The sequence below is a fragment of the Leptonotus elevatus genome, chromosome 12 (assembly GCF_054856555.1).
Source record: "Leptonotus elevatus isolate MCC_2025b chromosome 12, RoL_Lele_1.0, whole genome shotgun sequence".
NCBI classification, from domain to species: Eukaryota; Metazoa; Chordata; class Actinopteri; order Syngnathiformes; family Syngnathidae; genus Leptonotus; species Leptonotus elevatus.
Genome location: NC_141250.1, coordinates 5459774 through 5484038, shown reverse-complemented (window position 1 = coordinate 5484038; position 24265 = coordinate 5459774). Strand labels below are relative to the sequence as shown.

The 24265-nt window shown below is 40.0% G+C and overlaps 2 protein-coding genes across 2 annotated transcripts; one reads left to right on the top strand and one right to left on the bottom strand.

Annotated features, from left to right (window-relative positions):
- The first annotated feature begins 764 nt into the window (after positions 1–764).
- On the top strand, positions 765–17040 carry rftn2 (raftlin family member 2). Its single transcript, XM_086091578.1, has 9 exons — positions 765–1176; positions 9008–9188; positions 12645–12753; positions 12853–13030; positions 13095–13313; positions 13588–13694; positions 13900–14003; positions 15006–15087; positions 15413–17040. The coding sequence occupies exons 1-9, from the start codon at positions 1038–1040 to the stop codon at positions 15614–15616; spliced, it is 1323 nt and encodes a 440-aa protein (XP_085947704.1). The 5' UTR covers positions 765–1037; the 3' UTR covers positions 15617–17040.
- Positions 17041–17075: 35 nt separating this feature from the next.
- mob4 (MOB family member 4, phocein) lies at positions 17076–22868 on the bottom strand. Its single transcript, XM_086091579.1, has 8 exons — positions 22778–22868; positions 22156–22218; positions 21731–21831; positions 20302–20344; positions 20116–20202; positions 19948–20027; positions 19764–19875; positions 17076–17982 (listed from the first exon to the last, which is right to left on the bottom strand). The coding sequence occupies exons 1-8, from the start codon at positions 22835–22837 to the stop codon at positions 17848–17850; spliced, it is 681 nt and encodes a 226-aa protein (XP_085947705.1). The 5' UTR covers positions 22838–22868; the 3' UTR covers positions 17076–17847.
- Between the last annotated feature and the right edge of the window lie 1397 nt (positions 22869–24265).

Genomic DNA, 24265 nt, shown 5'->3' with positions numbered 1-24265 from the left:
AAAACAGGATGACCAGTTATAAATAGGCTGATAACAAATATGGTCACGAGGCCTTCTGTCCAGATGTGTCAAGCAGGGACAGGACCTGAGCCATCATCACCATGGAGATATGGGAAGAGGATACTGCTTCTTTCCAAAGGAGGATCTGGGGTCCAGGTTTTTAAAAAGAAAAAATGTGGAGATGAGCCATTTGCAGAGGAAGAGCAGCTGTTGGTCAAATCTGGATAAAATTATTGCATAAATATAAGTGATTTAAGCTCCAGTCCTGCATTTTCTGTAGCTCTTGTTATCATCTGACCCTGGGTGAAAAGCGGTGTGCACCCCGGTTGCCATCCAATTGCAGGGGCACATATATGCAAACAGCCATTTACGCTCACATATGTTCTTCAGTCATCATAGATAGATAATAATGCTATTTTATTTTTTTACATGGTATTTTAAGGCTAAAAATGTCAGTAAAACGTAAACGCGAAGGAATCTTCCTGCCATGTTTTATAAATCACAAAAGCGAATGAACAGAAGTTGGCTTGCGTAAAACTATAGAACGTTTCCTAAAACCCAACCTTGCATTTTAATTGCTGTAGTTTCGTCTGTAACACTGCTTTTATCACCAAAGAAGAGGCTGAACAATAACATAGGCACAAGCTGATTAACAATCGGATGATCAAATCATAAGAAGGAAGACGATATTACTTTGAAAATACGAAAAGGAAGTTGAATCATTTTTGCGCTCTTGACTGCGTGGGAAAGTTTTTCTCTGGAGAAGAGTCCACACCGCCTCCCCACGCTTCACAACCCACTCGGCAGAGGGACAAGGTACCGGATTCAGTTTGCTTCTCAACTCCGGCTTCAACTCTCTTTGTTCCGCTTCGACTGCGACGAACCCTTGCGGAAGACGACTCGGAGGATGACCGCGGCCCGTTAGTTAGTGTGGGTGCAATTTGCAAAAGAGTCAACCAAAAGAGAGGCAGTGGTCGGCCGAACTTTGGAAAGACTTTGAGCGGCTCCTCCGCTGCTCTCTACCCGCCTCTGAGGCCATGGGCTGCGGTTTGAGGAAACTGGAGGACCCCGAGGACAGCAGCCCCGGGAAGATCTACTCGACGCTGAAGAGACCTCAAGTGGAGACCAAGATGGAGACAGTCTACGATTATGTCCTCCTCGACTTCAGCTTGGAAGGTAGGCTCTGAACATGTATTTATTTATTTATTTATTATTCATTCATTTATTTATTTATTTATTTATTAATAAAGTTAAATTCACATGAAGTAATGTAAACTGTAGCATGATAACTCAAATGGGGACCTGGAGTGTTTCTCTACTGCAGACAGAAATTCATCGCAACTTTATATTCATATACTTTCTAAATTCTAGTTATTGATTGTAAAACGGCCGTCGGTCACCGCCGCGAGTACCTACCTATACCTTAAACTTCTAGTCTCATTTTAGCTGGTGTCGGTAGTATCACAATTACCAGTGCCTCAATTTGAGCCAGGAAAAACCTTGAACAAGTAAGCAGGTTTTATTATTGACACCTAAATCTATACAATAACCTTGTATACTTAATACAATTTGTTGATATATGGACTTGTCAATCAAAGCAGAGTAGATCTTAATAGCAAAAGTAGATTAATCAATAATTGGTCTTTTTTTTTCTGCCAAAAATCGGCATCGCCCTCAAAAAATGTATATAGGTATTTAATATATTCAATCGAACCTACTTCTTCTAATCTTCGTATCTCATTGTAAACGTGTACTCTGTACATGTACGGCACTACACTGCCTCTAAGGGCCACTGTGCCCACAGCAGGAAGAGTGTGTATTTATTTTCATCGATTGTTTTATATTGCAATCATTCTAGTATATTCTTAATGTATTTTGTTATTAATTTATTTTTTATTTTATTGAAGTTCTATTTAAAGTTGAGTTCTTAAGGATTCCAGGAACTTTTTAGTGTCGTACCAACACACGTTTTCACACGATAAGGCACGAAATATGACACCTGAGGTCCCAGGTTAGCCTAGTAAATCCCAAGACTTGTGAAAATAAAAATAGCATTAAAAAATAAGATAAAATAAATATGACCAAGAGATAAAGGAGATGCTTGTTCACGGCAAGAATGTGTGCAAAGATGCAGAGCGGCAAAGGTGTGGCTGTAGCTGCATGAAAATGCAAGAGGCTTGAATTTCACATGATATTTACAAGGTCATATTGTTCTTGACAAAAAGAATAGAGTGTGTAAGAATAAAGTGTTCAACGTGCTGGGATGAATGTGCATGAAGCTATAATGGTAGTTTTGAGTAGTTGAGTTTTGGTAATTGAGTAAATACAAAGTTTTGAAATCAATGAGTAATTGTTCTTATTAATCGTGATTTCAGTATCTATCAAATTAATTGTTATTATTAGTGTTTTTCATATGTGCCCAGCCCATGGCAGACCGGATTCACTAGTTTAGGTGACAAGAGCTCGTTTGCTCAGATGTCATCTCGTGGTTTTCTTCCCAGCAACAGGCTCCTTCTTTCAGCTGATGCAGAAATAGGTCAGGGAAGGTTTTCCCCGCCGAGGCAAGTACTTGTAGCAATGCATGCACATGCACACGCACTTGCATGTGCAATCACGCACACACATACTTGTGGGCATGTGGTGGTTATGCATTACAATGCAAAAATTACACCTATATTGATTATGGAATGTAATTTTGGTTATGTGTGATAATCCGGGAGGCTCATCTAGTTGCCCCCCACCAAGGCTAATCCCTTCATGTGGTCTTCTGGTGACCCATTTGGAAGAAAATGGCGTGTATAAGTAGTGAATGGGAGACCATCTTGTCAACAAGCAGGCAGACACAATGTGAGCAGACAAGAGCTTCAAAACTGGCGACTGTTTGTTGTCCTGTACAACTGTTAGAATTTCGGAAAAACAGAAGTTGCTACTCGTGAGTAGATTGTCCATTCAGTCCATCAAAATAGTGTTTTATGTGACACTGGTCTGTGGCCCAAAAATGTTGGGGGCCACTGTCAAATACTCCGACTTTATTCTTGTTGTAGTTTTAATCTATTTCCATTGACCATAATAACACGTTGTGAAGTTTCGCATGGTAGTAGTTGGTTATGATTAACAGCAAATTTCACGACATGTCTATGGTATTTACTAGGGGTGTGCCAAAAAATCGATTCTCATAAGAATCGCGATTCTCATTTAGTATGATTCAGAATCGATTTTAAATGTCCCAAAATCGATTTTATTAAAATTATTTATACTGTCTTGCCCTTGTTTGTGTGTGTCTTTATTGGGAGCACTGTTCATGTTGTACACTATTTGGCCACTTAGGGGCAGTGTGGTTCCGCTCGTTCTGATAAACTGTTAAGTTGTAGCCACATAGAAGCAAAAAGTCATGATAAAGTTGTTGTTTTTTTGCAGTGTAGGATGTTAAGATGCTTCTCTGTATATATTCCTGAAGCGTTTTGTATGAATAGTCGTTCTTTTGAGTGATAAAAGTGCCACGAGTAGTGCGCTAATTAGCATTAGCAAGTCAGACTGGAGTCGATCATGACAATTCTTTGTATATCTATAAATTGAAGCAGAAATCATTGTCAATCAAATCTTTTTTTATCTAAAATTGTTCTGAATCGATAATGGATTCTGAATCGAATCGCAGACACAAAAATCGGAATCGAATCGAATCGTGAGACAATCAAAGATTCCCAGCCCTAGTATTTACCGTCCTTCTGAAAAGTCAAAGAGCATTCTTTGGGTATTGTATCTTCGTTGACGCGCAGTTGTCAAAAACTTGGACGGATGCCGTGAACCAGGTCCAAATTCTATGCTATCCCGTCCTGTCACAATGATATAAAACCAATAGGATTTACACCAAACAGCACCATCTGTGCCTCCGTATGTGCCCGCTAGATTAAAGCCACGGTATCTGCGGCAGCCCATTCCAGTTTGGAACCACAATGAAAAGGCTGTTTTGATGCTATAGAAAGCTCAGCGGGCTGAAGTAACTTCACAGTCGAGGGCTGTTGGCAAGGATTTGTCTATTTTGAGGGTAGCTTGGTTGCTACAGAACCAAAAACTATGCAAGTACGTCCACTTTGGAATAAATGTGATCATGGCTGAGGTGCACCTGGCGAACACATGCCACAAGTGTGTTTTTTCTTCTTCTCATGTCCACAAGTCTGTACAAGAACACACGGAAACACTTTCGCTGTGAGGTGCATTTAGTTCGATGTGCCCCTGTTTCCTCTTGGTGGGTGTATAATGGGGCCAAGCTATGGGAAGATGGGTTGAATGCGGGGATGGGCTAATTGCCGCTTGTCCGCATTCAAGTTGAGAGTTAAGCGTTTGACAGTTGCGATCACGTGTGTCCTAAAAAGGCTTGGTGGTAGCGAGGAATTCAAGTCCAGATGTGGGTCAGGTAGCGCTCATCACTAAAGAAAGACATTAAAAGCAGATAAATAAATAAAAAACGTAATTGGTTGCCGTTCTTTGTTGTAATTGTTGGATCATAATTAAATGGAAAATGATTTCTATCTAATTTAACTTTGAGGACAACACCGTGTACAAAGTAATAAGGAACCATATTTGACCATTTAAGCCAAAATGAACACCTTTACGCCACACACCTCAGACAATAGAACCATGCAATTTCTCTCAGCCAATCGGAGAAAAATATATAAAGAAAATGTCATTACTATACATCAAATTATAATGTTTTTTTGGACGATTAGAGACATAACAGAAGAGCTGGCATTCATCTGCTGTTGTTGTCACACACTGACACGTTATCCTGCAATTGCATAATTACTGTAAATGTTGTCAACACCAGCATCTGTTGTCATCATGTTTAAAACACGAGTTTAAATCAACCCCTGACCACGCTCATTGCTCAAAACTTTTGTATCACAAATAATCTTTCTTCATTGAAATGAATGGAAATGCCATTATTTGGAGGAAAAAAAAAGAAAAACATTTTTGACAAGGAAAAATGGCACTCTGCCTGCAGTATTGTATTTTGTAAAAACATACAGTAATGACACATTGTAGAAAACTGAAAAGTTTGCGTATCCTGATGTCAAGCTTCAATCCCAATTGACATTGTGCAACAGGTACGTATTATATAGACAGACATAATAAAGAGAGTTTTACAACTAAATGACTCAGCAAGCTGCAGTAATATTAGTCTTTTTTTTTAACAGAGAATAAAAAAATATAATGCTTTTGAATTTTGTTTAAAGTTGGCAGTTTGTTCCAACACAGCAACATCGCCAGTGTTAGATTAACACTGAGAGTGTTAAATCTAACACTAGAAAACTGTTTATATGTGTCCACACCAATGGGTGTAAATCTGACACTTTTCAAAGTGTTAGGTTTTTCACACTTAATTAGTGTTACTCCAACACTCTATAGTGTCTACACTGGTAAACACTGAGTAGTGCTGAAAGTACTCTACAACTAGTGTCAAAGTTAAACATTTAATTCTGCCAAACTATATGTAACTCTGCTGTTTAAACACTTATGAGTGTACTGCTCTAGTACCTGTATTGAAAATTTAACTCAAATTAAACTTTACTCCGGTAAATGGTTATTCTGATTCTTTATTATTATTTCAGGCACATTTTATTCTCCACACTTTTTTCATGTGCAAAAACTACCACATAATACATACTTGCTTAAAAAATGTATGCCATCTTGGTTATATATCGTCTGATTCCACATTAATTACTGTATTGGCACAATGTAGCGTTAAATATCAACTTTTCTCCATTCATTTTCAATGGGACTGACATTGAACTTTTTCGAAGTCCCACTTTCCACGCCCACTTCCATACATGCAGCTTCTCATCATTACCAGCTCTCTGATACTGTTCAGTGGCGCACTTGGTAAAATGCATTGTCCAATAACCAGGAGGTCGCAGGTTCGAATCCCACCTTTGACTGTATATTGCAAATGTATCCATGGCAATTTTGTTAAGTGATTACATGCTAACCAACTGACTATCACAGTTCCACTTTTCTATATAAATGAATGGAAGGTACTGCATGCCTAGGTGGCGCTATTGAGGGATTCTTTTTTGCGTGTGCATTTTTCCATTGGTTATCATTAGTTCTACTTTTTCATCTAAATGAATGGAGGGTCCTTTCAGATAACACTTTTCCATATAAATTTAAACTCGCTTAAAAAATTCACGCCTTCCGGGTTCAAGTGTTCTTCATAAGCATTCAGATTAGCATTCATCTATTAGCATTCAGCATTCCCACGCAATTTCTGCAGAAATTGCACTTAGTCTAGTTTATATAGCATTTTTCCTCCTTACATGGCCCTCAAAGCGCTTTACATTTTGACTACTGATGACACGGCATCAGGAGCAACTGGAGGTTCAGTGTCTTGCTCAAGGATACTTTGACATAGTCGCACTGGCCTGGGATCGAACCCACACTCTCAGAGTCGGGAGACTACCACTGAGCTACACTGCCCCAACAACAACAACTGGATGTATCACTATTGATATGTCGACGGTGCGCTGGAAAATTGTAAAGGGTGTGGTCAATTTAACTCTCAAGGTAGTGCTATTCAGGTTACACCCAACATCCACCACAACACTCAAGGAAATTTACTCTGACAGTGTAAAATGTGTTAAAATAACACTGCTTACTGCATATTTGATCGAACACTGTAAATTTAACACGGACCGATTTGTTGTGCACCATTTACTGTTCTAATTCAAATTTTTGCTTGTAACTCAAGACAAAAAAATGTGTCCGAGCAACAACTCATACCTAAAAAAAACTGGTAACTCAAGCCCCTTGTAAGTCAAGGCACCATTATTGACTTTGGACCCCCACTGATTGTTACAAACAAAAACAAAAAAAGCAAGAAAAAAATGTCATCCTCTACAGGTAATATAAAAGCAAACGTGCAGTCCTGCAGTACCTACAAAGGTGGAATATTACTGGAACCACTGGTACATGTTTAAATGGATAGCTAGCTATACACCATAGGTAGCCTGTCCCATTTATGAAAAATGACATTTATGTGTCAGTCATCGTTTCCAGGGATGAGTGCAGGTTTTCTATAATCCCTGTCTAATCTGCTCATCTAACGGACCTCGCTGGATTATATCTGATTAAAGTCAGGATTTTGATTAATAATCTGGAGGTGATTCGAAAGCCGGCCCGCGTGCTAATCGACATTCTTGGAGCCGCTCTCCATCTTTACTGAGTGTCTGATATGGAGATAATGTCATGTCATCATATAAATGGGAACATTAGTGAGGTTTAGTGCTTTCAATTAGCATATTAGCATTAGCGCCCATTCAGTCTGTTTTATTTTATATTTTCTCGTTATTTTCAGGCCTTTTATGGGTTTATTTTTTGTGTCCTGAACTTTCACAACTCAAAGGATTGAGATATTCTTCTGATTCTCCTAGCATCATGGTGAACTTTTCATTTGCCATCCTGAGTAGCTTCTTGCCTTGTCTATAGTTTGACATATTAAAAATGGAAATAATTGTTTGCAAGGTTGTTTTTTAAAAGTTTTTTTTTGTTTGTTGTTGAAACAAACACATTTTGGAACACTTTGTGTAGTTTCTTGATCCACTTCTCATTTGCCAACATGATTGATATGTAAACAACTTGTTTTAAAGCTAGTGCTAGCGTGCTAGCAGGCTAAGGACAAAGGGTGGGGATGAAGCTATCTGAAGGGAAAAAAGTGATTCAAACAAACATATTAATTATTCTTTTACTATTAGATTTTATACAACTTGTAAATGTTGAGAAATATCAGCGTTGTGTGGTTTTAACAGAGCTGTAAGTCACATATGTGTAAGTATATTTTCAGTGACCATGGCTGGGCAATTACTCCAAATTTAATCAAATGAAGCCCGCTACACACATTGTATATTTAAATACAAGACGTGCTTCATGGACTTCAAGTCAAAGCCAAGTTGAGTTTCATGAGTTTGGCCTAGCAAGTCGAAACAAACTCATCAAAACGGACTTGAGTCGAATCGAGAATTAATCATATGACTCGAGTCCACCACCTCTGATTGGTGGACATGTTAGCATGGACGTCAACGTTGTTACCTCTGTCCACTATATGTCACTTTGGTTTCCTGGGCTGCTTGTTGCCAGGCAGATTTCTCCTCTTCACGCCTTCCCTAATGGACTCATAAACTCCATCTTGTAACTCCTGTTTTCTGCAAAATAACCCCCTCCCCCCTCAGTCCCCTCACAAGACACCTCTTGTCAGACCCCTTAAGTAACCCCCCTTCTTCACCCTCCACTTCCCCACCTCCTATCTTTTTAGCTTTTCACCCTTTTTGCCATTCTGCACAGCCTTTATTTTGTCCTTTCACTTTTTGTTGCTGTGAACAGAGGCCTCAGTGTGTTGGTGACAGGGCGAGTGGCAGCGGGATGGGAGGGGCTGTTTCCAATGAAAACACAGTATGTGTGTGTGCGTGTATTTCATCCTCAAGGGACGCGTTAAATACGGCCTTGTTGCCTGTTTTTCCAGAGTGACCCTTTAAGACTTTAGTGATCCACGTTTAACTTAAATGGAAGTAGAGTCGTAAAAGTAGCAGCTAGGGAATGTTGTTATTTTGTATCCGCCGTAATCCAGATTGGAATGGATGTTTGGTCCCGCAGGAATGTCAGTAAACTGGAGCCGTGTACTTCTGCGGGTTTCTGGTGGTCTCACAGCTGTGCAGTGGGCTCCTCAATAGTTTACGGGCATTTTCACAAAGGGGCCATGACCACTTCTTATGCGCCTCGTCGCTGACACTGACATCGACTTAAAGATGGTACGCTAAATACAAACAAAGGTTTATACAAGGATGTGGTCATGCGGTCACATATGAGCGTCACAGCAGTAGCATTTTAGCTAACCCTAAACCAAAAATCCACAATATAGCAAGGGTGCTAATCATAACAACAAAAATTTCACTGACGTTTCTTATTGTTCCTAATAGCACTAGTTAACCACCTGGTCCTGTCCCCCTCGTTGGTGCAGGTAGCCGTCCCACCGTGCAGTACGTGTCGTCGCTGGCCGAGCTGCCTCAGGCGCTGCAGCCGTACTACACGCAGGGTTACGTCCTGGCCGCCCTGCACCCCATCATCCTGTCCGTGGGCCGCACGCGCTCGCTGCCCTTCAGCCTGCTGTACCGCGCCGTCCTGGCCCGGCCAAGACTGAGGTAAGCTGACGCTCTAAAACTGGTAAAACTCTACAACTCTAAAACGAAAATCACGTGCGCACTCAGCAACAAACTGTCGAGTAAATCCATGAATGATTGATAGAGCCAGCTGCATATTTCATGCAAAGCTATGCCAGAAGGTCATGCCGGCGAGCCAGAAGAGCCTGTCTCGTTTGTCCCGGTTTCCCAGACTGAAACAGTGATTTCTATTGGCTGGAAAGACACTTGACAACATCCACCAGCCAATAGTGAGAGGTTTCACATGTCTGCACATTTTAACTCTTTGACCGCCATAAACGTTATAAAACGTCTAGCATAAACCTACGGAAGGGCGCCGAGGAAGTTAAAAGACGTTCACTATGGTTTTTTTTTTTTTTTGGAAACGGGTGGAGGAAAGCCTTGGGCAGCTGTGCTGAAAGTATCAGGCAGATCTGGTTAGTATAATGACTCGTTTTGGCCAATAGATGGCAGCGATGACTCTCTTTGCACAAGGTTGGATGGGCCGCCCACCGTGGGCGTCAGTAGAAGACGTGAGGCGGAGCTAGAGTGTTGAGGGGACAATGGCTGATGAAGCCACAATGGCAACCGGTTGCAAACAGCTCACGCTTGAGCATTTTTTTCAAAGACGGAAAGCATCGATCAATACTAAAAAGCGCATTGATGTCGACGATGATGATGACTCCGAGCTTGACGCCAAAGTTGGAAGCCTTGACGCGACCGTTATGATCACGTAGTAAGCCTCACCGGCTAAGCGCGGCTAGCGCTGCTAACGCCGAAAAACGCGCACAATAACCGACCGGGTACTTCTACACAATCGGACATTCGATCGGGCGATGAAGAGTTGTCGAAAAGCATCGACCAATGCATTGATGATGATGATGATGATGGTGAATCCCGAGGTTGACGCCACAGTTGGACGCGGCCTTTATTCTCACGTCATAAAGCATCACCGGCTAGCTCTGCTAACGCCGGAGCTGCACATGCGGACATTTTGTCGGACAATGAAGAGTACCCCGAGTCCAATGCATATTCATCGGAGGAGCGGGTACAGTCTGATCACGGAGAAGACACTGTTTCTGGACTACGATGCCACCATGAATGGAGTGGATAAAATGGATCAGAACATCTATTACCACCCGGTATAGCAACTGAAGGACATGAGGAAGCCAGACGTAACACCACCGTAACGTAACCGTAGCATGATCCTGATATTAGACTTGATGGCAACACACACTGCAGAATATACTTGCTATTCCCCGGAAAAAACGGCCTGCAAGAAAGTGGAGCACGCGAAGAGGCAATCTGTTGTGCAAATGCTGTTGCGTCTCCTTGCACGCAGGAGAGTGTTACAAAAAGAAAAACTGTCGTTGAAACATCCACATATTTGTAAATAGCACCACAGTTGCACACATTTGTAAATAGTTTGCCAAATTGTTGTCAAATTGTTACACTGTTGAATGTAAATAAACGTATTTTGCTATCAAAAAACACTTTTTCATTCTTGGTGGTAGTGTTTTATAGAAGTAAAGCACTATTTAGGTGTTTGTGGCATCATTCATGGACAAAAAGAAGTGTAAAATTCACTAGAATGCATGAAATAATATCGTTTCACTAAAAGCTTGATTTCTCCGTATTTGAGTCCAAAACAAGCGAAATCGGATTAAATTAACCATTTTCTATTGTTGATTACTAAAGAACGGAATAAGGTAGAAACAAACTTTTTTTTTCTGATGAAAGATGAAAGTCCAATCTTTCATTTGGTAGTATGTGTGTTTCCATAGTCCAAACAGAACATTTTCTGTGGACCTTGAAAGATCAGTCAAAATGCTTAAATCGGCTGGCACTGACGGCATCCCTTTTCTGAAAACGTCTGGCAGTCAAAGAGTTAACAACGTGAATATTCATTCAGCTTTAAATCAGTGTAGTTCTTTAATTTTTGAAAATTATGATGCCGTATAAGGGCCACATACAACTAATATATATATATATATATATATATATATATATATATATATATATATATGTATATTAGAGCTGTCAAACGTTTAAATGTTTTAATCAGATTAATCACATCTTAGAATTTTGATTAATCGTGAATAATTGCTTAGTAAAAAAAGGCTTTTTTATCACAATTTTCCCCCGCCAAATTTGAAGAGCACCGGTTATGTGTTAATTCTTTTGACATTTAATGTTATGAGGACGTCTTCAACATTTTTTGACCCACTGCAGACGCTCATCCTCCTTTTTCTAATCAGTTAATTACTTGCATAATTTTAAATGGAAAAAAAATTACCCCAATATTTTGACATTAACAAATATTCTAAATGTGATACGCTAACATTTATTAAATGCTTTACTTTAATGCACGTAATTGTGTTTATTGCTAAAACACAACCTGTGCTACCTTAAACGTAGCCATCCGCTGTCACGCTAAAGGATAAACTATGGTCAAAATTCATCTGCATTAATTCATGATTAATGCGATATTTTTTTGTGATAAATTAATTAGTTAATGCTTTAACTTTGACAGCACTAATATATATATATATATATATATATATATATATATATATATATATATAAGAGGGGGGTAATATTCTGAGGAAAAAAACATAATTTCATGAGAAAAATCTTGTATATTTACGACATTACAAATTGGCAAATTTGCAAGAAAAAAACTGACAAATATACGAGAAAAAAGTTGCAGTTTGTGACATAAAGTGGCAAATTTGTGAGAGAAAACTCACAAATTTACGAGAAATAAACTCACAGCTTTGTGACATTAAAAAGTGGCAAATTTGGAAGTGTTGTCCATGTAGGAATCTTCATGTTATATAGCTCCTGGTGGACAAAAGCCAGCACTTTTTCATTGAAATTGTTTCTTACTCTGCACATTTAGTGCAATTTATTCAGTAAATTATTTGGTTTATTTTAGAGTTTTGCCCTGAAAATGAGGGCAGGGAATCATTTGTGTCGTAGTATAATAAGTTACACATTGTGTAAATTTTTTATTTCACTGAGGCTTTAGCTTTAGTATTTCTTTCTTTTCTTTTCTTTTTTTATGTAGTGGACTTAAAAATGTTCTTGTACGATGTATGAACCATCAATAAAATGCAACGTTTTTATCTATATGTAAGACTTTTAGTCCAGTAAAATACTGTATAGGCAATTGTACTTTAGTGGACCATCAGAACCCAGGCGGTTCCATAGATAAATAATTTAGAAGTACAGGATACTGGGAGAAAAAAAAAAACAAGTGGTAGAATGTCTGTCCCCCATTTCTTAGGCTTGGGTTTGAATCGCGGCACTGGCCTTTACCTTGTCGCGTTAGCATGTTCTCCCTGTGCTTCTGTGTTTTTATTGTTCCAATAGGTACTCTGCCTTCCTCCCACATTGCAAAATGGATGGATGGATGTCCACCAGTTGTCTTGTTTAAAGTTGTATTGTTTTTTTAAGTCAACAGACGGCATCCATGTGTCACAGCGTGCCCGTCCTGAGGGTGGAGGAGTGGCCGCTACCCGGAGACTCGCTGACGGGCGACATTGTTCGAGCGCTCATTGACAGGGTGACGACAACAACTTTCACTCATTCAAGTTCCTCAATCAAGGAATGTTTTTTTAATGCAGTGCCATGGCTTAATACAGTTTGGCTGTTTCTCCTCAAGGTGAACAGCAGCGCCCGCGGGGGGGTCCGTTTCGTCGGCTCGGTCCTTCAGCAGGTGAGCGTGCTCAGCAACGGCAGCCGACTGCACAGTCCGAAGAGGGCCTGCCGCTCGCCCCCACACTCTCCCCCTTGCACCCCACCAGGGGACCGGGAGCTGGAGGAGAACACGTACAGTCCTGGTGAGACACGGTCAACCTCTTTGGTTCTCCAGGATTTGCACTCATCGGCATTAATTCCTCTTAGACATGCGACTTCTGGTCTTCTTCCACTCGTGGGCTCCGGGTTGCGCCCCTCTGGATTCATTGTCGTGCCAGTACCATCAGGGGGCGCTGTCCATGCGCATCTCCAGGAAGGGCCAGGTGGTGAGCGCCCTGGAGGCCGACTGGCTGGAGCTGACTGCGGCCTACTACCGCAGAGGCTGGTCACTGGTGGACTCCTTCGTCTACTGGGACACCCCGAGAGGTGGGGCCCCCTCCAATCGCCACATCGAGCCATTGTGCTGTTTGTTCAAGAGTCATAAAAGAAGGATTCACGCATAAAATTCGCCACTTCCTGTTGTGACTCCGGCTGCAGCCTCCTGTTGTCCGTCGTGTCTATTTTTAGTCGCCTTAACAACCTCACTTCCTATACCTCTCACATGAAAGTGAACTCAATCTGAGGATTTTTATTTAAAATTGTGGTCTAGAGTTCTTGTGGGTTCAAAGTGATGACAAGAAAATGATTGTTTGGGTTTCAGGCGAGCCCGTGCCACGCTCACTGGAGGGCCTTTTTGTTTACGAAGAGAAAAGCACCGCCCCTCCCGCCAACGACACTATTGTGGTGGAGCAGTGGACCGTCATTGAGGTTGGCAAATTAGTTTCTCATAATGAGTGGCATCACTGGAAGATTGTATTTCTTACGAGAACCACACTCATTCTGCTCTTCTGCATGAAAAGCGGAATTATGTTATATCATCACATACAAACAACCTTGTAATTTTATTTTCTTGGATGTAGGCAATTTTTATGTGAGTGTATGCACTCCTTGTGTTTTGTGTCTGTCTATATAGGGCTCCAGTGTGAAAACAGACTACGGGCCGCTACTTCACACTCTGGCGGAATTTGGATGGCTGCTGACGTGCGTGCTGCCCACTCCCATCATACGACATGATAGGTAACAATGTGCACATGAATAGTGTTCAACCCGTAATTAAGCACATCATACATGATGGAGGGATGTTGTACTCTATCATGCCACAAGATAGCAGCAAAGTAAAAATAACACATCAACGCCATGCTTCTTGCATGTACACAATCATGAACCCGTGTTTAAAAAGTTTATTTTATAAGATTTGTACCTAGATTTTCACCGGACGTTCCAGACCCACCTACAATAGTGTATCCTCTTCAATGACCCAAGGTTCAATTGAACTTCAAAACTGAGCATTGTTATCTTTATAAAGGCAAAAATTTTGTCTGCAGTTTTCATTTTAGTTAGTTTTTATTTCATTTTGAGTTGGGTTTTGGATTAGTTTTCAGAATGGTTCTGTTAGATTTTATTAGTTTTAGTTTCAGTATTAGTTTTCGCGTATTACTTATAGTATTATAAAAGCTCCTGTTATATAATATATAATAGCTCCTGGTCACTTCTGTGTGACCAGAGGTGGCAAATCCAGGTCCAGAAAGTATAAACCCTGCCACAGTTTGGCTTTAGCCATTGATTCTAGCTAGCTAGCTAGCTCTCTAGCAGGTAAACGAGCACCATAGGAGCTAGCTAGCTAGCACTTGGGGCTAAAGCCATACCGTGGCAGGGTTTTTACTTTCTGGACCTGGATTTGCCACCTCTGTGTGTGACACACTTTCAAACGACCTTATTCCGGTTTATATCGAAATAAATATACTTAAAATCACATTTAAACCCATCCTCAAAGGCTCGTATTAAATTAATTACAAAGGACATTGTCCCTATAATTATAGTACATAAAATGTATTTTCAGTTAGTTTTCATTTTTTAAATAGCATTTTCGTTTTTTTTTGTTTTTTTCATTAAACTAAATTGTTTTAGAATTTTTGTTTTTTGTTGTTAGTTTTTATTTACTAAAATAACCTTGCTGGTGAGTGGTATGTACAATATGCAGTACTTCTATACTAATTGTTGTCTGTTTGTGCATGTTAGCGATGGGAATCTGGCCACCAAGCAAGTCGTTTTTCTTCAACGGCCTGTCAGGAGTCAGGCAGCGGCACAGCACAGGAACCAGGTGAGAAATGTTTGACCGTCCACACTGCCCCCTGGTGGTCAAATTGGATTTGCAGCAATAAGTGTAAAACCACGTTACTGTGGTTGTAGTCTGCAGTGGTGTACATCATTATAAGAGCTGTTTTACTATTTCTAACATATTTAACTTAACAAGGTAATCAAATATTAGGAATAACCATAATAATTAATATAAATGGGTAAAATGAACATTATTGCTGGATGGGCAGACCCTAATGAGGGCAAAGAAAACGCTATTGAAAATGGATGAATGTCTTGAGGTCACCTGATAATCTAAATTAAAGGACACTTCGTGACGATATGCGCAGGTTCTGTCGGTGCACAGCGACGTGTCCAGCCGCGCCGTGAGTCGCTCAGTCAGCGGCGCCGCGCTTCGGCAGGAGCTCTCCCCTGCGGCCGGCGGCATCGGCGGTTTCCCGGTGTTCGGGGCGGGATTCCCCAGCTCCCTGTCGCACCTGGAGGAGGGCGGCTTCGACCAGGAGGAGGGCAAGGCCGAGGTGACCTGCATGTGAGCGGACTGACGTCATGAGATTCCCAGATGGAGGAAATCCACTTCTTCCGTGGCCACGCGCCTAAGAGAATTCTGCACTTTTTTTGTCTTGAACCCAAGCCATATCCAGGACATATAGAAAGCCGTTAAAGCATTTGTTCAAGAGCCAGCTTTTGGTCCATGGTCTAGTACATTCTTTATTCTCACTGGTAGGGCAAATTTTGCATAGTAGGTTAACTACATGTTACTAGTGAGGTGAAAATGTGCACTACTAGTTAGGACAAACAGCCAACTAGTTACATGGACCTTAAGCTGGATATCAAGGATATTTAATGCTAAAACAGCTTTTGGTGGGCAGCAAATGGACCGCATTCCAGATTTTAAATAGCTCAGAATCTCATTTTATATGGGTCACTTGGGTTTGGAAACAGAAAAAAAAAATATGGCCATAATTATAGTTTACCATGTGTCTGATGTGTGATGTCTTTTGTGATTCGCCCATCTGCTTTTTCCAGGTGTTGCCTAGCAGAGGGTCAATTTTGCTAGTGTTTCACATACATTTTGTATAAATGTGTAGTGAACTTAATGAGTACCAATTCTGGCACCAAGTTGTTTTTTTCTGTGTTCTTCATTATATCTTTTTGGCTTATCATAACAGATACCTTTTTTAAAACGATATATGCAATCCAAAGAAAACATCACACACAAAGTATGGAGCAGGATTGATGTGATTCCATATGGACAAGAATTTTAGCTCAGTTTCCACGTTGCCAAACCATTCAAGCTCCGAGGTCCACTGCAAGCCAATTGTTTTTGTTTAACATTAGGAGAGCGAGTAGCTGCTCTGCAGGTTTTTATTTATTGGTTTGAGACGATTTATGCACAAACATGTCAAAGTCATTCCGGTGTTCTTTTTTTCCTTGTGACTTTTGATAGGACACATTTATAGAACACATTTGCACTAGACGGACAAAAAAAAAAAAGAGAAAGTATTGCAACCATTTTGATTTGAGTGGAGTTTCTTCACCTTTGCCTTCCCTTAAAGTGGAATTTGTCACAATACGTCCACATAGTGTGCTATGCTTCCGGATGGCAGCCATGTTGGCTCAGTCTGGCAAGATGCCATTTCAGACATCTTTATCTCTAACAGTATTAATAGTATGTGTGGTACTCCACTGAATTGAGAGTTTATAGATATTGAAATCATAAATCATGGTGTTTTAAAGGACTACAGCAGTATTATAACAAGGACAAGAATGTTTATATTTGTAAATCTAAACCAGGCAACTTCAATTATGTTGCTATTATAATGAAAATACCATATAAAATTGATGTATGGATACTAAACACAAGCATTCATTCCATTTTCCTTTTTGAGTTGTACATTTGCTTCCATGTATGGATAGTGTTTATTGAAACAAATAAATGTCCCCATTATTTGTCAAAGTTTCCATTTCTGATTATTACCATTTTCACACAAGTTCCAGAATAATAAGTATTTTATTAATAGACATCATGAAAATGTCACAAACAGTAACAAAGTTTTTTTTCTTAGTTCATTTAAAAAACAAACAAAAGTGGATTAGATTAATCAAAATAACTTAATGGGGGTGACAGAAAGGAAGGTGGCGCTTGGCGGGGTGTAAACATGGCCGACGTTATGCCTTTGAAGCTGACTTTTCAGCCACGTTCGTTACAGCAAGAGTATCGGGAACACACTTGGACAGCTAAAAGTTCTTCGTTGTTCACTAACGCACAAGTCACGCCTACATTTGAGCTTTTTTTTTGTAGCCTCAAGTCTGCAAGCTAAATTACTGATTTACCCTCCACCCCCTTTCCACTGCACAAAATGGCGAGCGACACAAAGCAAAGGGCAAAAATGAAGCGGACGTAGAAAAATAACAGTGAAGCACCGTCGGAAACAAGATCAAACAGGCAAGTATTTACATTGGGGGTGGCTGTCATAGTGTGCCTTTGTCAACAATACAGATAGATCACTATGATTATATGTTGTTGATTTTTTTTTTTTTTGCAAATCCAGCTGCTCAAAAGATAAAATGTTCCCTAAAGTAGAAGTGTGGTGCTTTTTGACAAACAAGAAAATAAAACTAAAATGTCCCGCAGGCATCCTTTGCGCTTGATGCAGGTGAGGACTAAACAACAAGCAACAAGGTGCCGGGCGGGAGGTCTTAGTACGCTGTACAGTAGTGTGTGATAGATGTGTGTGCGCGCGTACGTTCACATGCGCCTCCCTCAGGCCTCGCTCTCGCCGGCCGACGAGGTGTTCTGAACCTCCTCCTCCAGGATGGGCACGATCAGGTTGTCCTTGGACATCAGGTTGTACTTCATCACGAAGCGCGTGAAGCGGTGACACAGGAACGTTTCGTTCTGTCGGCGCACAAAAAGAAAAACCTGGTGATGACACATGGTTGCATTTGGTAATACACTACTAAAAAAAAAAATTGTTGGCTTTCTGGTAAAAGGAGAAAAAACACACCCAAATATTGAAAAAAGACCAAAGGGAAAAAAAATGCAAATATGTGGGTACCGAACCACGAGTATGCATGTATGGTTGACTGTAGTTTTAGGTTGTAATGCCAACATTCACCACTAGATGGCAGAAAGTGCCTACTTTCACTTACGGCATGTCTATACTGCCCTTTACTACACAGTAAGCCTAATAATTTGTTTGCAGCTTTAGAATGATGAGCAGGAAAAACAGTACATTAATAATACAATTTTGAGGGAATTGATTTTCTTGTGAGGAAAAAAATGCACAATAATGCTTCCAAACCTTTTTTGTTATGACAGTGGATCTTTTATACATGCATTGAGGAATGGCGAGCTACCAACTGTTAAAGATTGTCTGTCTGTCTGTTTTAGTTTTTTTAATGATAAGCTTCAAGCTAACCAAATTCCCAAATATACCATCAAGAACTTAAGAGCGTAGCAAAAAATATGCAAAATGACTTACTATAGGAAACACGTAGAAATTTACCTTCCAAAATGTAATTATCGCATCAATATCGCGTTAACTTAAAGTGCCTTTAACGGCACTATCTTTTTTCAAACGCTCGATTAACGACCGCCCTTATTTGGAAAGTCTCTACCGAAGGGAATTCCAGTCATGACGCAGCAGAAACGTCCACGACAAAATTACCCAATAGAAATGCACTGTACTACACTGGAGCTAAAACGCACAATGTTTAAGGGGCAGAATGTTAGCATGGAGGAGCCATTTGGACTGTAGCACGACCACCGGTTCCCTGCTTTGAAAGAACGCACTCGGTTAGCAGTTATCAACAAGCTATGTTGCTCCAGCTCTCCAAGTGGGCTCTCATCCCAAGTGACTTGATCTTTAGATGTGGGGCGTATTTTATTCAGAAACTCCTGAAAATAGCTTGTTAAGTGTAACACAGTTGTACTCTTGGCTCACTGTCGCTTGCAGCAGAGCAGCTATGACTTGCAGTAAAGCAGCGTTACTTTACAATCAATGCGCATCCGAGAACTTAACAAAATAAAAGCATTCAACGTTGTGCAAAGGAATCACTAACACAATTTAGCAGTAATAAATTAAATAGTAATGCATATATTTGTGGGGACTGGGGTCAAGTTGTATTTAACAGTTTTTAAAATGTGCAGAATTTCACAAGTCACTTCATGTTAAAAATTAGTTAGCTCTTAATATGAAAAGAAAAATGCACTGAGCTGTCACCATTGTCTTACAAACGCAATTATGCCATGTAGTGAAAGAAAAACGACCAACACAAATCAATGTCACACTTGTTTTTTACAGTAAAGTACCTATTTTAAATTTTTATGAATGGTTATGAAATTACTGTATCAATGACTAAAAAATACAACCATATTTCTATTAGATTAACATTTCTTCCCAGAGTATGAAAAATTTGAGAGAATTTTTTTTTTACACTTTATGATAAACTTAGATATAAATTGAGATATAAAATGTGCATTTAATTTGCGATTAACCACAATTTAAAAAAAATTATCGACCGAGACCTCTCTACAACTTTCTCATTTACTGAGATGCACTTGCATATTTGCACAAAATAACATTTCCTAGTCTAACTCCAGTATATAGTAGGAGTTGTTTTTTTCATCCAACAGGTGACTACAGACCTGCAGTGTCATTTCCCAAGCAAACACACCTCATATTTGTCAAAAATCTGGCGGTGGTGGAAGTAGGCGTGAGAGAATATCCTATAGATGCGGCGACACACCGAACCCAGCTTGGCCACCGACGACTCCTTGATGCTCACCCTGGAAATGCAAATCACACCGATCAGCTCTGCAAACAAAACAAAAACATTCGGATATGCACAAGAAAGCCACCTGCTGGGGAAGTATTTGTTGCTATTGAGAAGACAGGCAGCTCCGTCCAGCGTGTGCCTGGTGTAGTCGATGGCGGGGCACTGCACACAAGTTAAACACACAAGCGACAGTTAACACGAGATGGTGAATGAGGACGGGGTCTTCGAGCGGACATAGATGTGGACTCGCCTCTTTAGGGGTCTTGTGGGCAGCGCATAAAAAGATCCACTGCTCGGTGGCCGTCATCTGCGTGCACGTGTCTGGATGGCACTCACTCTGGGAAAAACAACACCAACATCACCACAGCGCATGCGACACACAACTACACTACACAAAATAAATATTAATAACGGCAAACAGTATTCATGCACCTACCTGCAGCTTGACCGCTAGACCGTTGAGCTCCAAGCAGAACTGCCTACAGTTAACACACACAAAAAGACTTTTACTTGCAAAGCAACCATATACTGCACACCATCGTAGATCACTAATGCAGTAAGTAGGATTTACACCATAACTACAGTAAATATTTGTTCAAACAAATACAAACAGGGTTCCAACAGCTTGTGGCAAGTTAAATTGAATACCTTTCAAGACTTTTAAATTCCATTTGAAATTGAATGCAAGACCAATTTCATAATGTCCCATGTTGTCCAAAGTTGCTACAGTACTTAATGATGCACATCTGCTTTTCCCAGTTAAAAGCTGCTTTGGTGGCTTCACTGTTATGACTGCGTGATGTCATCATGGGGGTCATTCAGTACATTACTTTTTTAAGAATGTTAATTGATTTTGAGATTTGTATTTAGCCACCAATATGAATTTTTTTGATGCGATGCGGAGTTCCATATTTGGACGAATAAAATAACGATAACCAATTAATCGGCCAATAAATTACAAATATATATTATGAATAAAATAACTTCTTGTTTTGTCCTTTAACACTTACAACAATAAAGATATGTATTACACGCAGAACATTTGATTGATTTATAATATTTTAAGTTTAATTTCACAACAGAGGAGCAACGGATGTTTAAAAGTCATTTCTGTTGTAATGTGTTGTTAAATGTATATTAAAGAGTAAGTCAAGTAAAAAAAATAATAATAATCTTTGCAATATGTTCTAGGCAAACCCCACTAGACTAAAGACGGTATTTTTATTAATATTGCGTTTGTGGAATATGACTTATGCCAAATGTACCCTTTTTTTAATCCATCTCAGGGAGCGGCCATTTTGCCACTTGTTGTTGACTCAAAAAGACATCACAATTGCTTTTGCTGCTTAAATCATATTCCACAAATACAATATTAATCAGAAATGCTTTAAAATAAATCTTTAGAGACTAGTGGGGCACATAGATAGAACATATTATTGTAAACAACTCTTAACTTGACTTCCCTTTTTAGGAAATGTAAAAAAAAAAAATCGTAATTAAAAATTGGACGATTTTTGCCAATTTTAAAACTGCTAATAACTGATTATAACGGCTGGCCAATTGATTGGTCAGGACCTCATATTTACAATCATGGAATCCCTCTTTTCACATATTTACATTATGAATTTCAAAAGCTTGATTCTAATGCCAATTAAGGCCGTATTTTTAGCTTCATGGATTCGCGGGAATCCTAAAAAAACAAATAAAATAAAGTACAATCAGTGCTTGTGCCACATGACAACATATTCTTACACCACCACTGCACAAACAAGTTCATTGCACATTGTTCATAACCTCGAAACTCCGTAAGTTGAATACCTCTTACACCGAGGACTCTCCTGTAATTAAAGCAATTATGTTCATACCTGAGGTGCTCGTATTTCCACACGCCCTCATCCTGACCCTCAGGGGGCTCCAGGATTTTGTCGATATTGGAGCAATCTGAGCGGATGTTCTGCTGAATGTACTGTAACACACAAATATGACACAGAGATACAAAAAAAGACTGACCTGTGTTGCTAAGGAAACAGCATCGTGACTATGACTGATTTTTTTTTTTCCATTTTAGTTGGAATTTAAGCCATGAATTAGGATGTCATACAGATTATTTCCAACAATAAAGGCTTACAATACACAAGAATATGTTGTTTTCTCTCTGGAAATGGTTGATTCCCCCCCATTTTGTTCCATTAAAAACACACTATTGGCCTGTTTAACTTGTCTTGGGAAAGGAATTGAATGCTTACTGAATGACACAAACACGGAAATATATATATATCTGCTCACACACCTGTTGAACAGCCAGGGTGCTGTCCATCTCCTCAAATGACTCATCCGGCCAGTTGTAGAAATCCTAAAAAAAAAATAAAAAAAAGGGTTGACGTGTTTAGGTGACATAAACAATGTTTCAAAATAATACCAATACGGACACGAGATACAGTTGCTACAAAAACCAAATAGACGCGATAAATGTACAAACACGTCCATTGATAATGTGTTTACGTCCACTTATGACTCATGACGACAAAGTTAGCTTGAGGCGAGCTAAACGTCAAGCGGGCTATGACTGCTTCCTGCAAAGCTAACACGTTCGAATAAGTTTTATGTTGACAAGAGAGTGACTGCTGTTTGTTCGTTTTTTGACTATGCACACAAGAATGTTTGCACAGTCAAACCTATCGATTTAAGCGGGGGGGAGAATGATGTGGACACATCCACAAGCTAGACGGAGGAAATGCTAACTTCAGCTAGCTGCCTAGCACCAGCTCGAGCCCTTCCGACTGAAGTCAACCATCGACATTTTCGACTGAAGTGCGGCGGTAAAATCACAGCAGTCGGGGAGGTCCCGGTCTCGTCGTGTCGGTGTTTAATTTTAAGCGAAATTAGTCCCTTCCCGGTGGGCGAGAACGTACCTTTGCCTTGGTTCCAGGCCGATTCCTCCTGAGAACTGCAGTACCCTCCGCCATGACCATCTCGACAGAATACCCGGATGTGGGCCAGCCGCTAGGTTGTAGTGGCGGACAGAAGCACAATTTGACAACGTCGAAATACTTTTTATAATGATTCTAATAGTGTACTACGTTTACAGTTATTTTATTTAAATACTTGTAATTGTGTGTTACACCCAGGTTTATTATGTATTAGTTATTTCAAGAGTACTCGCTTACGACGAATTTGAACTCCATTCTAACAGCGGCGACGGTTCTGTACGTAAGTCGGAACGCGCCGCCATTGAAGTGTCGGTCAATATCTAAATGGCCTGATGGGGACTCTTTTTTGTGGGGGGGGGGGGGGGGTGAGCAGTCACACACACATATATATGGTCTCGCAGGCGGGAAGCGAACTCACGCCAACCTGCACCGAAAGCAAGTGACGGTAACCACACTGGTCTATGACTTTTATCATAGGTAAACACTTCAACTCATCTGTGAGAGACAGAATGTGGAAAGAAAAAGAAAAAACATTGTAGGATTTTAAAATAATGTATTTGTAAATTATAGTAGAAAATAAGTAGTTGGTGATTTACAACCAAACAAGGGCTGGTTTGGGGCTTCTCAAGATTTCATCCCGTGGGAACAAAATGATCAGAACGTTAAGCAAAAATCCCAGAACTATGCTGGTGAATTGACCTGCAGAGGGCTGGGACCAATGTTACAAATCTTACCAACAGTAACACACAGGGCACCAAATCCTGTGTCACCCTGCTTAAACCAGTTAATATCCAAGCATGTGTGAAGTTTGCATGATCCAGAAGAGGATTGGGAGAAAATGTGGTCAGATGAAAATTGAGGAACAGTACAGATTAACAAATTGAGGGAACAGATTAATATATTGAAGGTACAAATTAGTAAATTGAAGGTAAATAATGTGTTGTTTTTTTTTCTCATACCCTGGCATCAGGGGGGGCTCAACAGAAGACAAACTGTAGGAACCTGGCTGAGTCACATCCAATATGGTCACCACATTGACCTGCAGGCCACAAAGTAGACGTTGCGGCCATACTGGATGTGGCAACTGGGGCCTAACAGGAAATGACGTTGGCTTTACCAATAACGCTGTTTAAAAGGATACATGACTCATTTAGCCATTTTCATCAAATAAAAAAGTTGATATTTTGTCTATAATTAATTTGATAATTATTTTTCATGTACAATTAAATAATACCTTTAAAAACACATTTTGTCACTTGCTGTCGACTGAAAATGACATCACAAGTGCGCACAGCTCAGATAGCGACCAATCACACTTACCCTTTTCTGGGGTCATTACATGCAACCCGAAAACTAAAAACCTCAGAGGATTGCTCTAAAAAGTCCTTTATGCTCATAAAACATTTGTCCATTCTTTGAGTCGTTTTTTCCCCATGTCAGCCACATTTTATGGAACAGTGTAACAATATT

What these genes read in the sequence shown, in the direction of transcription:
- mob4 (XM_086091579.1), bottom strand. Translation starts at nt 22,837, where the DNA reads ATGGTCATGGCGGAGGGTACTGCAGTTCTCAGGAGGAATCGGCCTGGA. An exon ending in GTCTAGCGGTCAAGCTGCAG is followed by an intron (nt 20,203 to 20,301) that starts GTAGGTGCATGA and finishes TGTTTTTCCCAG; the next exon opens with AGTGAGTGCCATCCAGACAC. An exon ending in CCCACAAGACCCCTAAAGAG is followed by an intron (nt 20,028 to 20,115) that starts GCGAGTCCACAT and finishes ACTTGTGTGCAG; the next exon opens with TGCCCCGCCATCGACTACAC.
- rftn2 (XM_086091578.1), top strand. Translation starts at nt 1,038, where the DNA reads ATGGGCTGCGGTTTGAGGAAACTGGAGGACCCCGAGGACAGCAGCCCC. An exon ending in CCTCGACTTCAGCTTGGAAG is followed by an intron (nt 1,177 to 9,007) that starts GTAGGCTCTGAA and finishes TCGTTGGTGCAG; the next exon opens with GTAGCCGTCCCACCGTGCAG. An exon ending in CCCATCATACGACATGATAG is followed by an intron (nt 14,004 to 15,005) that starts GTAACAATGTGC and finishes TGTGCATGTTAG; the next exon opens with CGATGGGAATCTGGCCACCA.